Source organism: Notamacropus eugenii, chromosome 2 (genome assembly GCF_028372415.1).
Source record: "Notamacropus eugenii isolate mMacEug1 chromosome 2, mMacEug1.pri_v2, whole genome shotgun sequence".
NCBI lineage: Eukaryota > Metazoa > Chordata > Mammalia > Diprotodontia > Macropodidae > Notamacropus > Notamacropus eugenii.
This window is the reverse complement of record NC_092873.1, coordinates 97,490,448-97,505,347: the sequence shown is the minus strand read 5'-3', so window position 1 is coordinate 97,505,347 and position 14,900 is coordinate 97,490,448. Positions and strand designations below refer to the sequence as shown.

At 35.7% G+C, this 14,900-nt stretch overlaps 1 protein-coding gene across 5 annotated transcripts in view; it reads right to left on the bottom strand.

The window, feature by feature from the left end:
- Positions 1-14,900, bottom strand: part of DNAH8 (dynein axonemal heavy chain 8) — a 396,942-nt gene that overhangs the window by 47,850 nt on the left and 334,192 nt on the right. For all 5 annotated transcript variants that reach the window (XM_072641991.1, XM_072641989.1, XM_072641988.1 and 2 more), the window contains 3 exons: positions 12,757-12,873; positions 12,036-12,137; positions 149-309 (listed from right to left, as the gene is read on the bottom strand). In XM_072641991.1, the coding sequence (XP_072498092.1) occupies positions 149-309; positions 12,036-12,137; positions 12,757-12,873 (380 nt within the window). The remainder of the gene's footprint in view (positions 1-148; positions 310-12,035; positions 12,138-12,756; positions 12,874-14,900) is intronic.

Here is a 14,900-nt window from a genome sequence, read left to right as displayed (position 1 = left end):
GTCTAGTGTCTTTTCCATCATATCATGATATTCCCTTTTCCCACCTCAGACACCAGAATTCTAAATTATGAGATACAATGGAAAAGCATAGGCTGCAAGTCTGGGCTTATCAACATATCCTGTAAATTCAGAAAGGCTAGGAACTTACGTGATATCAGCATTAGGATGGAGACCAAAAACTTCAGGATTATCCATTGAAGGGAGTGACTGTATATATTCAAAATATTGTTCCAAAGTTTTGCATACTGGAATTTTATAACCCGTATAAAAACAAAATGTTGGTTCGAACATCCTTTCACTGAACCAAACCTATGTAAAACAAAATTTTCAAATATAAATAATAAGCATCGAAGTATAAAGGTAGGGAACAGTTATATCCTTTTTTGCATTGGTTTCAATTAATATTATTCTCAGCACTGAGGGAATAAGTAATGACAAATGAATATTATTTAAACAAGTTCATCAATGTAGGTCAAAATAGAAACACAACTGGGTTTTAGCCTCTATTTCATACTAATAATAGCATTTGAAGTACTTTCCACATAATGACTCTTTAAGGGAGGTAGTACAAGTAGTATTACCTTAACTTTACAGATAAGGAAGCTGAAACCCAGACATGGGAAATGACTTGCCCAGTCACATTACAAGAAAATGACAGAACCAAGGTCAGATCCAAGACTTCAGACTCTAAGCCCTGTGTTCTTCTCACTATACTAGGCTATTTCTGATGTTTTTCCCACTCACACTTCAAGGAACAAGTATTTTGCCAAGAGGGGAAGGGAGAACAGTTTAAACTTCCTAAAATTCTCTCCTTAATTGATCAGTTTTGACCTCATTTTACAAGTGGATTCAAAAATGTGGTCAGTGCTCAAGGAAGCAGTTACCCAAAATGGAGATCATCTGAGGATGTGCATTGTTTCATCCACCTACCCAAATAGGGTTACATGTTGAGATTACATTACTATGCAATCTGCCAGTAAACATCTGGAAGACATTCCTCCTTTGAAAAAACCATTTTTTAGTGAAGAGCTTGAAAAGAAGACTTCACATTCTTTTTAAAATAATTTTCAAATCCTTTTCTACAAACAGTAAATGTGGCTAACTGTACTGTTCATGGAAACATAAATCTAAAGATGGGAAGGACCCTAGAGCTCATCTGATCCAACCACCTCATTTTATAGAAAAGGAAACTTAGGCTCAGAGAAGTTCAGTGACTCCAAAGGGCACACAGTAAAAGTCAGAAGTGAGAACTAAGGCCCTGGGCCCCAAGTTCAATGCTATTTCCACAATACTAATTGTCTCTAATTGGTACCAATATATATTTTTTTCACATTCCTATGCCCATTCCCCCTTTTACCTCCTCTATTACTGTGGAGGGCAACACAATCCTCCCAGTCCCTCAGGTTCCCAACCTAAGAATCATCCTGGATTTCTCACTATACCTAAGTTGTGGTAAAGAACTGTCGATTTCCCCTTTGCAACATCTCTCCAATACACAACCCCTCTCTCTTCTGACATTTCCAGAATGGCTGGTGCAGGCCCCCACCACCTCATGCCTGGACTACTGCAACAGCCTCCTATGTGGATCTGCCTTCATCAACTCTCTCCCCATTTCAATCCATCCTCCAGTCAGTTACTGAAGGGATTCTTCTAAAACATGTGTCTGATCATATCACAAACACTGCTCCTCCTTTATTAAATAAACTCCAGTGATTCCCTATTGCCTCCAAGATCAAATATAAAATGCTCCAATTTGGCATTGAAAATCCTCTTAATCTAGCCCGTTCTACCTTTCCAGTCTTCTTACTTTGCCTCTTTTATATCACCAGTGCTTAGCATGGTTCCTGGCACACAGTAGAAGCTTAATAAATGTTTGAAATAGATTAAAAGAGGAAACACATAAATTCGCACGCATGGGCTTGTCTTAAAAATCACAAGTGAACCTACATTTATAAAGTCACAAAATAAGTATCATAGAATCAACGAGTTTATTCCTGTAGAAGGAACCTCAGAGATCTTCTAGCCCCATCTGTACATTACCAAAAAACACCTTTTCAACACTTTGACAGGTGGTCATTGAGCCTTTGCTTGGCATTCTCTCATGACTGCCCATTTCACTTCTGGCAAGCTCTAGCTGTTATAAACTTTTGCCCACCTCAAACCTAGACTTGTCTCTCTGCAACTTTCACCTGCTGCTTCTAGCTCTGCTAATCATCATCCTTCTTCCATAAGATCGTTCTTCAAATACATAAAAATGTATGGAGCTGTATAAGAGTTAAATAGATGTGCATACCCTTTGACCCAGTGATTCTTTTACCAGGTCTATACTCCCAGGAGGTTACCGACAGAAAATAAGAGATCTAGACCAAAAAATTTCTAGCAGTCCTATGTGTGATAGTTAAAAAATGAAAAAAAAAATGAAAAAAGTGTCCATCCATTGTGGAATGACTGAAGAAATTATAATATATAAATGTAATGTAATATTATCATGCCAAAAGATATTATGAATATGAAGAATTAAAAGAAATATAGTGATACAGAACAAAGAAAGAAGAGCCAAAAAATCAATCTATATGTTAATTAATGTAGCTAAAGAAAACAACTGCAACAAATTTTTGTTATAAGCAAAGTAAAGAGAGTCAAAAAGGAGTGAGAAAAAAATGACCTCCAGGGTATTATATTAAATCAATATATGTATCTTTGGGGTGGAGTTAACATTAATGAATAGAGTGACAGTTCTAGATACAAGTATAATGATTTAAAATGTCTTGATTTTTGTTGGTTTCAAATTCCATATTTATCCTCCTGATTTTTTGCTAGTGCTCTTGTTCATATATTTCAATACTTTTACTTGTCAATGAATATCAAAATAAGATTTGCTAAAAACTACTTGAAGGCTGTTATCTTGTCTCTTGACCCACTAAATCAAATTTCATCAAGAGTTTGGGAATATAACAGAATTTTCCTGGTGGTGTGGGCAGTGGTGAAGAAAAAAGAAGGAGCAAAGATATTAGTAGAATGGATGATTCACCCTAAATACTAAATTGGAAGACAAGACAGGTGATTCGTGAGACAAGAAGGTAGTAGTTATAGCCAATAAGTCTGATAAGGGCAGCAGCCTCTCTTCCAGTTTGCTGGCTGACTATGAGCAACACAAGAAACTAGAAAGTCTCTGAACTTTGGGGTTGGTATTAAACTGCAAATGTCGAGCTCAGTGCTTTGGAAGGAGAAAGATCAAGAGAGACAGGTAAGGTCTCTTTATGGCAGAGGACTGTTCTGGGGAGTTTGGTTGCATGTATGGTTTTCCTCGCGTGTGAGCTACTATACTGTACGTGTCTTGGAAGAAATATGCATTGGGCTCTTGGTATCTTAGTCACAAAATACACTGGAAGGATGGACATAGTGATGCAGTTACAGGTGCAGTGACAAGTGTGCTTTACAGCAACTTCTCATCCTTTGCCTATTCTCTCCAACATGCATATATATGTATATATATATGTACATATATATATACATATATATATATATATGTCAAGTCCTCTTTGCAATGGGTTAGGGTAGAAACCTCACCACAATGCACACAGAATAAGTCTGATTCTTGTCAGTAATACTGTCTTAGTGACCTTCCACACATTGTTTTTCTTTTTGCTCTCCCTCTTTTCAGTATTTATTCTGAAATACCCTAAGCTTTTGCTTTACTTTGACCCTGTAACTCAGCACATTATTGGGGAATTTCTAATTTTTTCCTTTTTTTGTATCTGTTCTATCACCTGGCTCAGTGCCTTTCACATAGTAGGTAGGCACTCTATACAGTACATAATTGTTGACAGATTAACCACTGGTGGCTTTTGCTTGTAATCCAGGAACTGTGGAATAAAAAGATCAGTAGGTCCCTATTCTCACTTTGATATAAAACAGATGTTCCCTAAAAGGCTTTGATTAATCAGCTGCCTTACTTGAGCAGAGTTTCAACTAATTGAAATCCAACTGATAGGAACAGTTAGTTAACTATAATTGTTTTCCTCTACTTACTTTCTGGAGGCAAAGGCAAATCACAAAAAGACAGCTAAAAATACTTATTAAAAGCCCTAACTTTATAAGCACTGTCATTAATATAGCACTTCAGAATTTACAAGGCACTTTCTCCATGAGGTGCAATTATTACTATTATCCTCTTTTTACATACGAGGAAATTCAAGGTCAGAGAGGATAGGTAATACCCATGGTCACAAGGTGGGTGACAGAGTCCACAGTCACATGACTCTCACGGATTCTAGTAATGTCTGGGCTAAAAGGCAGAACAGCTGTTTCCCAGTGACTCTGCTAGGACACAGCTCCCTGAGATTTCACAGACTTATTTAAGAAGCACGGTATCTTTGAATATGGTGCTAGAAGTGTGGTAGGAGAATCTATTCCCTCACTGTGTATAAGGAGATTCATGAAAAAGTAATGTGTGTGTGTGTGTGTGTGTGTGTGTGTGTGTGTGTGTGTGTGTGTGCATGTGTGCGTGAGAGAGAGAGAGAGAGAAAGAGAGAGAGAGAGAGAGAGAGAGAGAGAGAGGGTAAGATTGGGAAGTGAGATGAGAAAGACTGATAAGTCCAAGAAAAATTAGCAATGTGTTCTAGTGTCTTCCACCCTCTATCCCATGGAGAGATAATGAAGGGCAATGATGAGATTTATTAATCAGATTTTATCTTGTACTATTTATCCAAATGGGCATTTTCTGGGCTTCCCTTGGGCTGTTTTGGGAAAGGTGAGGCCCAAGAGGACTGAGAGAATGGGGTGTTAGTGACAGCAGGGTAGCTGAATGAGAAAGGTTAGTAAGTATAGTTATAAGTAGTAGAGCAGAAACTTGAACTCAGGTCTTGTGACTCTAAGTTTCATGGTCTCTCTTTTATTCCATGTACCTTATTTTACTTTTTACATTGAAAATTGATATATTTTGTTTTGCTACAATAGGTTCCTCCCACAAACACCTAAATGCATCCAACTCCCCAAGGAAGTATATTCCTCCCCACTTCCCCAAGGAAGTACATTCCTTGAAAAGTTTGAATAATAGGTGGTACTAATATTGACCAATTTATTTGACTAAACTTGTTGCTTTTCAATATTGATTATATTCACGTTGTTACAATGGTTATATATGTATATATATATATGTATATGCGTTTGTATATAATATGTGTATATATACAATACATAATATATAATATATAAAATGCAATTTTATGCTTTTAATAGCTTTAAATTGCACTAAGACTTTTGGGACATCCTGTATACATCTGTATACATACAAGTACATGTGTATGTATGTATTCTTTTGGCTCTTCTTTTTTCACTCTGTATCACTTCAGGGTCCCTTTGACTGCCACATAGCAAGCATCTAATAAATGCTTTTTGATTAACTGGATTCATACAATTTTTCCCATGTTTCTCTAAATTCTTAATATCTGCCTTCTTCTCACAGTGAAATAATATTCCATTGTGTTAACATACCACTGTTTTGTCAGTTATTCCCCATTCACTGGACAAAGATTTTGTTTCTAGTTTTTTGCTAATATAAGTAACACTGCTGCAACCCACCCTTTATACTACACTACCTCTAGAGAAAGTGCTGGGAGCAGTACAGATCCATCTCAATCTCAGACCACTATAGTACTGTATAATAATAAGTTAGTTTCTTATGAATTATTCTGAAACATAAGATCTTCAATTAAAAAATTAAAATTATATTCATTATCACTAAGCAATATTCATGGATTATTGACTATTTATAAGATACTATGGTAAGCACAAAGAGATATATAAGATATGGTCCTTACCCATTAAGGCTTAAAACTAAATTGAGCAGACTATATATATATATATATATATATATATATATATATATATATATATATATATATACACACACACACACACACACACACACACACACACATAACAAGATTATAACAATAAAAGACAGCAATATTCTTCATGTCAAATAAGAGATACTAGCAATAATTTCAAGAGGATCTTGGAGGTTGGGATGGCCATTGAATCTGGAGTGGTTAAAAGGCTTTTGTGGGGGAGGTTGGGTTTGAGATGAGTCTCAGACTTAGAAGGGTAGCTCTTGAATAAGTGAAGAGTAGGGGGAAAACCTTCTTAGTATTTTAACAGCATGAGCAAAGGTGTGGGAGGTCAGGTTTGGCATGAATGAGGAGCAGTGAGTACATCAATTTGACATCAGAGGGTTACATGAAGATTAGTAATGGGAAGTAAAAGTTGAGGGGATGCACAGAGGTCAGACTGTAGCACTTGTTCTATGTGTCCTTGCCTGCTCATACCTCCCCTTCTAAGTTACTTTCCATTTATTTTGTACGTATTTATGTGAGTATGTTGCCTCCCCTGATATAATATTAGTTCCTTGAGGGTAGGAGCTATTTAATTTTTGCTTTTGTATCCCCAACATCATACATATCACAGGTACTTAAGAAATGTCTGCTGATTGAATGAATATTAACTTTAGGTATTTGAATTTAATTCTGTAGGTAATATAGAGCCACTGAAGGAGTTTATGATGCTAAATACTATAAATTAGGAAGATTAACCTGGTAGTAGCATGTAGGACAGATTTGGAGGCAGTAAAGCCAAGAGAAGACTGAAGACTGCAAGGGGGGAAACTATAATAAAAATCTCTATATGAAATGATAAAAGCTTTGACTTGGGTAGAACAAGTGGGAATGAAAAAATGACAGATACAAAAGGTATTACTACATAGTGCTACACCAAAGGATTATCCTATTTTTCTGAAAGAGGACTTAGAATCAAACTCTTTCATTTTACAGTTTAGGCACCTGAGGCCTTGAGTAGTAAAGTAGACTGTCTAAAACCATATTACTGGCTAACTGCAGAGACTGGCCTGGAAACTAGACATCTGGAAATGCAGTTGCTGTTCTTTCAGCTATTATACGTTGTCTCTTACCAAAATATGGAAGTGGATTTCAGACTAACCTTACTGTCTTTGAAAAAAAATTTTCTTTGTCTCTTGTTTTTTATAACACAATTACTGATAGACTTCCAGGAGCCCAGATGGCAGAGTAAGCAGTAAATCATTGTAACTCTTCCATATTCACCTAAAAACAACCATAAAATAGGCCCAAAAATGAATCCTGAAAGAGCAGAATCAGCAAAAATGATGGACTGAAACAATCTTTTAGCCCAATAAACTTGGAAGATCAGCAGGAAAAGTTTTCCTCATCTGGGTAAAAGGGGAGCACAGATGGGAACAGAAAGGAATATATCTTTTTCTCAGCAGCACATGGCACCTACATAAAAACTGATCATGTGATAGGGCATAAAAACCTCAAAATCAAATGTAGAAAAGGAGAAATAGTAAATGTATTCTTTCCAGATCATATGCAACAAAAATTACATTCAACAAAGGGCAGTGGAAAGATAGATTAAAAAACTACATAATCTAATCCTAAAGAATAAATGAGTCAAAGAAGAAATCTTTGCAAATGACATGGTGGTATACTTAACCCTAGAGAATCAACTAAAAAACTAACTTGAAAAATTAATAACTTTAACAAAAGTTGGAAGATATAAGCTAAACCCATATGAATCATTAGAATTTCTTCATATGACCAACAAAGCCTAGCAATAAGAGATAGAGAAATTCCACTTAAAATAAACTGTGAGCAATATAAAATACTTGGGAGTTTATCCACCAAGACAAACCCATGAACATAATTACAAAATACTTTTCACACTAATGAAATCAGATCTAAACAACTAGAAAACTATCAACTGTTCATGGGTAGGCAGAGTCAAAATATAATAAAAATGACAATTCTGCCTTTACTAATTTACTTATTTGGTACTATACCAATCAAATTACCAAAAAAAAATTTGACAGAGCTACAAGAAATAACAACAAAATTAATCTGGAAGAACAAAAGGTGAAGAAGATCAAGGGAATTAATAAAAAAATGCAAAAGAAGATGGCCTAGCAATACCAGATTTCAAACTATATTATAAAGCAACAATAATTAAAACTATGTAGATAATAGAGTGGAGGATCAATGGAATAGATTAGGTATACAATACAGAGCAGTCAATGACCACAGTAACTTAGTATTTGATTAACCCAAAGACCCCAGCTTTTGGGATAAGAACTCACTATTTGACAAAAACTGCTGAGAAAACTAGAAAAAAAACAGAACACAAACTAGGTATAAACCAATGTCTCACATCATATAGCAAGATAAAGTCAAAATAGGTGCATGATTTAGACACAAAGGGTGATATCATAAACAAATTAGAAAAACAAGGAATAGTCTACCTGTTGGATCTATGGAGAAGGGATGAATTCATGACCAAACAAGAGCTAAAGAGCATAATGAAATGGAAAATAGATTATTTTGATTATATTACATTAAAGAGCTTTTGTACAAACAAAACCAATGCAATCAGGATTTGAAGGAAAGCAGAAATCTAGGAAACAATCTTTACAGCAAGTTTCTCTGATAAAAGCCTCATCTTTCAAATACAGAGTACTGAATAAAATTTATAAGAATACAAACCATTACCCAAATGATATATGATCAAAGGATATGAACAGGCAGTTTTCAGATGAAGAAATCAAAGTTATCTAGAGACATATGAAGAAATGCTCTAAATCATTTTTGATTGGAGAAATGCACATTAAAACAACTCTGAGGTACCATCTCAAACCTATCAGATTGACTGATATGACAAAAAGGGAAAATGATAACTGTTGGAAAGGATGTGGGAAAATTGGGACAGTAATGCATTGTTGGTAGAGTTGGGAACTGATCTAACCATTCTGGAGAGCATTTTGGAAATATGCCCAAAGGGCAACCATACTATTTATACCTTTTAATCCAGCAATGTCATTACTAGGTTTGTATCCCAAAGAGATTTTACAGCACAATTATTTCCTGATATTACTCCCCTCTCTCCTTCTTCCCTTTTCCCTGACACCGAATTTTCTCTTAAAACAAAAAAGTTAAGCAAAACCAAGTCATAAGTGAACCTATTCTGATAGCATGTGCAACATTCTACTCTTGTAGATATTCAACTCTTTATCAAATGGAGGGAAATGGGGCCAAGATTGGTCAATGCAATGAATCTGAGTTCAATTACTTTTAACATTGTTTTAACACAAACACTATTACCTGTCTAGAGAGGTTTTTCAAAAAGGAAAAGATGCAATAAATATGCCTTCCTGGAAAAGCTTCAATTGTACAAAACATGATACCCCTGGAATATTCTGATTAATTTAAGGTTTGACTGCATTTCAGGGGGTGGAGCCAAGATGGCAAAATAAAGGCAGGGACTTACCTGAGCTCTCCTTCAAGACCCTCCAAATAATTTTTAAAAAACTCTAAACAAATTCTAGAGCAGCAGAATCTATAAAAAGACAAAGTGAAACATATTTCCAGGCCAAGACAACTTGTAAGGTTATCAAGAAAAGACAGTTGAACCAGGCTGAGAGGAGTGCAGTCTAGCACAGGTTGCACCAGTGTAAACTGGGCCCAAGCAAGCCCAGAACAGACAGACCATGGGGCAACTGAATTGCTGGCATCTGTGGTGATTTCAAGAAATTATCAAGGAAAACTACCCTGATATTCTAGAACCAGAGGGTAAAATAGAAATCAAAAGAATCCACCAATCACCTCTTGAAAGAGATCCAAAAATGGAAACTTCCAGTAATATTATACCCAAATTTCAGAGCTCCCAGGTCAAGGAGAAAATATTGCAAGCAGTTGAAAGAAACAATTTAAGTCTTGTTTGGAAATATGCCCAAACGCAAGATTTAGCAGCTTCTACATTAAGGAATTGGAGGGCTTGGAATGTGATATTCCAAAGGTCAAAGAAGGTAAGATTAAAACCAAGAATCACCTACCCAGCAAAACTGAGGATAATCCTTCAGGGCAAAAAATGGATATTCAGTGAGATAGAGAACTTTCAAGTATTCCTGATTGAAAGACCAAAACTGAATAGAAAATCTGACTTTCAAATACAAGAATCAAGGGAAGCATGGAAAGGTAAACAGAAAAGAGAAAACATAAGGGACTTAATAAGGTTAAACTGTTTACATTCCTATATGAGAAGATGATATTTGTAACTCAATAAAACCTTTCTCATTATTAGGGTAGTTAGAAGGAGTATATATAGAAGGCACAAGTATGAGCTGAATATGAAGGGATGATATCTAGAAAATGAAATTAAGGTATGAGACAGGAATATACTGGGAGAGAGAGAAAGGGAGAGGTAGAATGGAGTAAATTGTCTCACATAAAAGAGGAAAGAAAAAGCTTTTACAATGGAGGGGAAGAATGGGGAGGTGAGGGGAGTGAATGAACCTTACTCTCATCAGAATTGGCTCAAAGAGGGAATAGGATACACATTCAATGGGTACAGAAATCTGTCTTATCCTACATGAAATTAAGAGGCAATGGGGATGAGAGAAAGAAGGGGGGTGACAGAAGGGAGGCCAGGTTGGGGGAAGGGGTAGTCAGAAGCAAAACACTTTTGAGGAGGGAGAGGGTGAAAGGAGAGAGAGAATGGAATAAACGTGAGTAGTAGAAATAGGATGGAGGGAAATACAGTTAGCAATAGTAACTGTGAAAAAAACTGAAGCAAGTTTCTCTGATAAAGGTCTCATTTCTCTAATATATAGAAAACTGTGTCAAATTTATAAAAATAAGAGCTATTCCCCAATTGATAAATGATCAAAAGATATTAACAATCAGTTTTCAGATGAAGTAATTAAAGCTATCTATAGCCATATGAAAAAATATTCCAACTCACTACCGATTGGAGAAATGCAAATTAAAATAATTCTGTGGTACTACCTCATACCTATTAGAGCGGCTAATAGGGCAGAAAAGGTAAATGACAAATGTTGGAGGGGATGTGGGAAAAATGAGGCATTAATATACTGTTGGCCAAGTTGTGAACTGATTCAACTATTCTATAGAGCAATTTGGAACTATGCGTAAAGGGCTATAAAACCATGCATAGTCTTTGACTTAGCAATATCACTACTAGATCTGTATCCCAAAACAGATAAAAGTCAAAAAGGAAAAAGACCTACATACACAAAAATATTTATAGCAGCGCTTTTCTGGAGATAACTAATTAGAAATTGAAGGTATATCCATCAATTGGGAATGGCTAAGCAAGTTGTGGTATGTAATTATAATGGAATACTATTATACTGTAAGACATGATGAGCAACTCAGAAAAATCTGGAAAGACTTGCATGGGTTGATGCAAAGTGAAATTTACTGAATACAAAGTAACAGCAATATTGTAAGAAGATCAACTGCAAATGACTTAGCTATTCTTGCAATGAAACAATCCAAGACAGCTCTGAAGAACTTAGGATGAAAAATGCTATCCATCCCTGGAGAAAGAACTAACGATGTCTGAATTCAGATTGCAGCATACTTTATTTTTTACTTTATTTTTCTTGAGTTTTTTTCTGTGTTTTCTTTCACAACATGACTATTATAGATATGTTTTGCATGACTACACATATATAACCTATATGGAATTGGTTGCCTTCTTAATGAGGGGGGAGGGAGGAAGAGATTGAATTTGGAATTTAACATTTTAAAAATAAATGTTAAAAATTGTTTTTATGTGTAACTGGAGAAAAATACTAAAATAAAAAAAGATTTGACTGAATTTCAAATCATCCACACCCAGAGGAATCAGTTTTTTTGAAGATAAAGTAGCACTGATACAGTCCAAAATTAAAGAATGCAACACAAATCAATCCCACAAAACAATAATTCCCAAACCATTTACATCTACCCTTGAAAATCAGAAAACTGAGAACTGAGGGTAGTTCCCTTCCCTACAGTAAATGCAAAAATGCTTGTCTTTATTCAGTAAGTTAGCATAAATAAAAATTAATTTATATGCTAGAAACAAAAAGTTGTGCTATTAAAATCTAGACAATGACAGTGACTTCAATGCAGTGTATTATTATGGCTTTTCCTAGGCTGACTTACTCTGGCAAAGCAATTAAGTAGACGTTTATCAAAATCATCTGTGACTCTGCCTCCATATTGTACTTCTCCAATCATGTAGCGCACTGTGGTCCATGATACTCCCTGTTTTAAAAAAAATCTAGTTATCACTAATATCAATAAAACAAACAATACTAAGCATCTTGGGGCTTTGATTTCAGGGAGAGAGTTGAGGAAGTTGGGGCCAGTAAATAGGAGTCATGCACTTCTTGAAAATACTATAGTCACATGAAAAGAAATTTATTATAGATTAATCAGAGCTCACTTATTTACATTGCTAAATAGTTTACAATTTGTTTATCAAAGAAAATCAATAACAGGAAACCCTACTGTATTGTATGTGTGTCCCATAGGTTATCTCAAGTAGGACATTTGGCCAGATGAAGTATGATGCCACAATTTCTTTACTTCCTTTTCATGATTTATTACCTGAGGTGGTAAAGGTTATAACCCTGGGAGAGAGAAGAAAGAGAGTATGTGTGCGTGTGTGTGTGTGTGTGTGTATGCATATGTGTGTGTGTTCTCACTGGGAGTGGGTTAGAAATGGGTGAACAAGACAACTGTTGAATGACAATCCATCCCCCAACTTGGTGTGAACTAGGAAGATCAAAGCTGTCTTATAAATAACTAAAAAGAGCTGGCAAATGCTAATTTGGGGACTATTAAGAACAAAAGGGATAAGTGCAGAAAAAATACTACTCACTTTCTTGATATCACATTCATCAAGGTGGTTCTGTATAAACTGAACACTTGCTGAAAAGTCAGCTGAATTAAACTCATAAGGAATATTCCATCCTAAGGGACCAAACTTGCGTCGTTCCTTAAAGATATAACCAAGAAAAACAAATGTTCAGCAGAACAATCTTTTTTCAATCTGTTTGTTTCTTCTTAATGGAGCGAAATTTAATAAACAAGAACAGTAAGAGCTACCAGAGATGCTTAAAGAAGTTGACCAAATCTTAATAAACCACAGTGCATACATCAGGCAACAGAAACATTTTTTGGTCATTCTATACTCAAACAGTACTGAAGAACAGACCTTGAAACTATTTACCATGACTTGGAGTGAAATCAGTATCTCTGAATTTAAAAGAGTTCAACTCCATTGTTGATTCGTAAGAATATAGTTTATTATTAATGCACTGGGTTTTTGAAATGCTCAAATTTAAAATTTCTATATTTTTTATTTTTAAGAACACTGCTTTTGTGATTTAAAGACATTTAAACTACTTCCTAGTTCCACGGGTAATCTTGTAATTGGAGAGAGAGAGACAGAGACAGAGACAGACAGAGAGACAGAGACTGACAGAGAGAGACAGAGAGACAGAGAGAGAGACAGAGACAGAGAAAATATGACTGTTGATACAAACATGATATGTCTGTCAAAACTTTTATGTTACCACATAGCCACCATTATATATCTCCCTTGGTGCATGTCCTTTCTATTTACTAAGGCTGAAATCTTGCCATAAAAGTATAACTAAACAGGCAGGGCAGACAAGATGCACAGGAAGCTGAACTGTAGACAAAGGATAGATCAGTTGTTCTGATTCTCTGGCCTCTATCTGGATGATGTGTAAGTGCTGGTACTGGTATTTCTGGGTCTCAGACATATATTACAGTCATACAGATGAACACTTATGAAATCATTCATCATCGTCTCCTGTGCTAGTGTATATCTGGACCTATAACTGGTCTTCAAGTAACTATTTCTGTCAATGAAAAGAGTAGAGTATGGTGAAGACTTGTTGTAGAAGGCTCTTTCTAGTTTTTATCTTCATTCCTACCCGAAGTCCTAATTAAATTCTTATTTTTAGTAGCATATAGACTACTTTTGATCTCTGAAATTAGCATTTCATCTCCCATCTCTGTCCCCCATGCTTGAAATACACCAGTTCTCCAAATCTACTTCTTAATGTCAGTCTCTAGTTTTTCCAAAGCACAGCTCCTCCCAGTGCCAGGCATTACATTAGCAGCTAGGCATACAAAGATACAAAATGAAAATAATCCCCATCCTCCAACAGTCTACATTTTATTACCCATCGACTTTTTGACCCTATCTGAAGGGCTCTATCAAGCTATGCCTTTTCATAGCCACTGTAAACAGTTGTGTGACATTTAGAAAACATTTTATGAGTTTGACTTGTTTACTTATTAAATAAATGCACCTAGGTCTGGCACTCACATAGGAAGGCCCTTGCTCTATTATATGTACAAAAGATAAGCTTAAAAAGATCATGATATGAGACACTTAGTTCGTTGTAAGAGGTGGTCAGCTCTGACGTGTGTCATGTATGAATGTTAATTTGAAACATTTAAAACACATTAATCTCTGTTTTATGGAAATCAAAAGATTAGGTGTTACAGTTCAAAAAGTGTTCACAGCTAAACCATTTTAAACCAGAAAGTATTTATTTTGGGAGTGTGGTGGCCTGAACCTGTGATTTCATTGTATGGGAACTCCCTCTGTCAATGCAAACTGGTTGACATTTGTCTGTAACTTAAAGTCTTAGAGAGCAAGGGGAACCCAGAGGTTAAGTGACATACTCATTGTTTCAGAAGTAGGACTTGGAACCTAGCTCTTTATAAATTTATTCTTCACTAACATGAAAGCTTTTGTTTTTTAAAAAAATATTTTTATTAATTTATTTTTAGTCTTCAACATTCATTTCCACAAGATTTTGAATTCCAAATTCTCTCCCCATCTCTCCCTTCCCCCACCCCAAGACAACGTGTACTGCGATTACCCCTTGCCCTAGTCTGCCCTCCCTTCTATCACACCCTCCTCTTCTTTTATCCCCTTCCCTTCTATTTTCTTGTAGGGCCAGATAGATGTCTATATCCCAT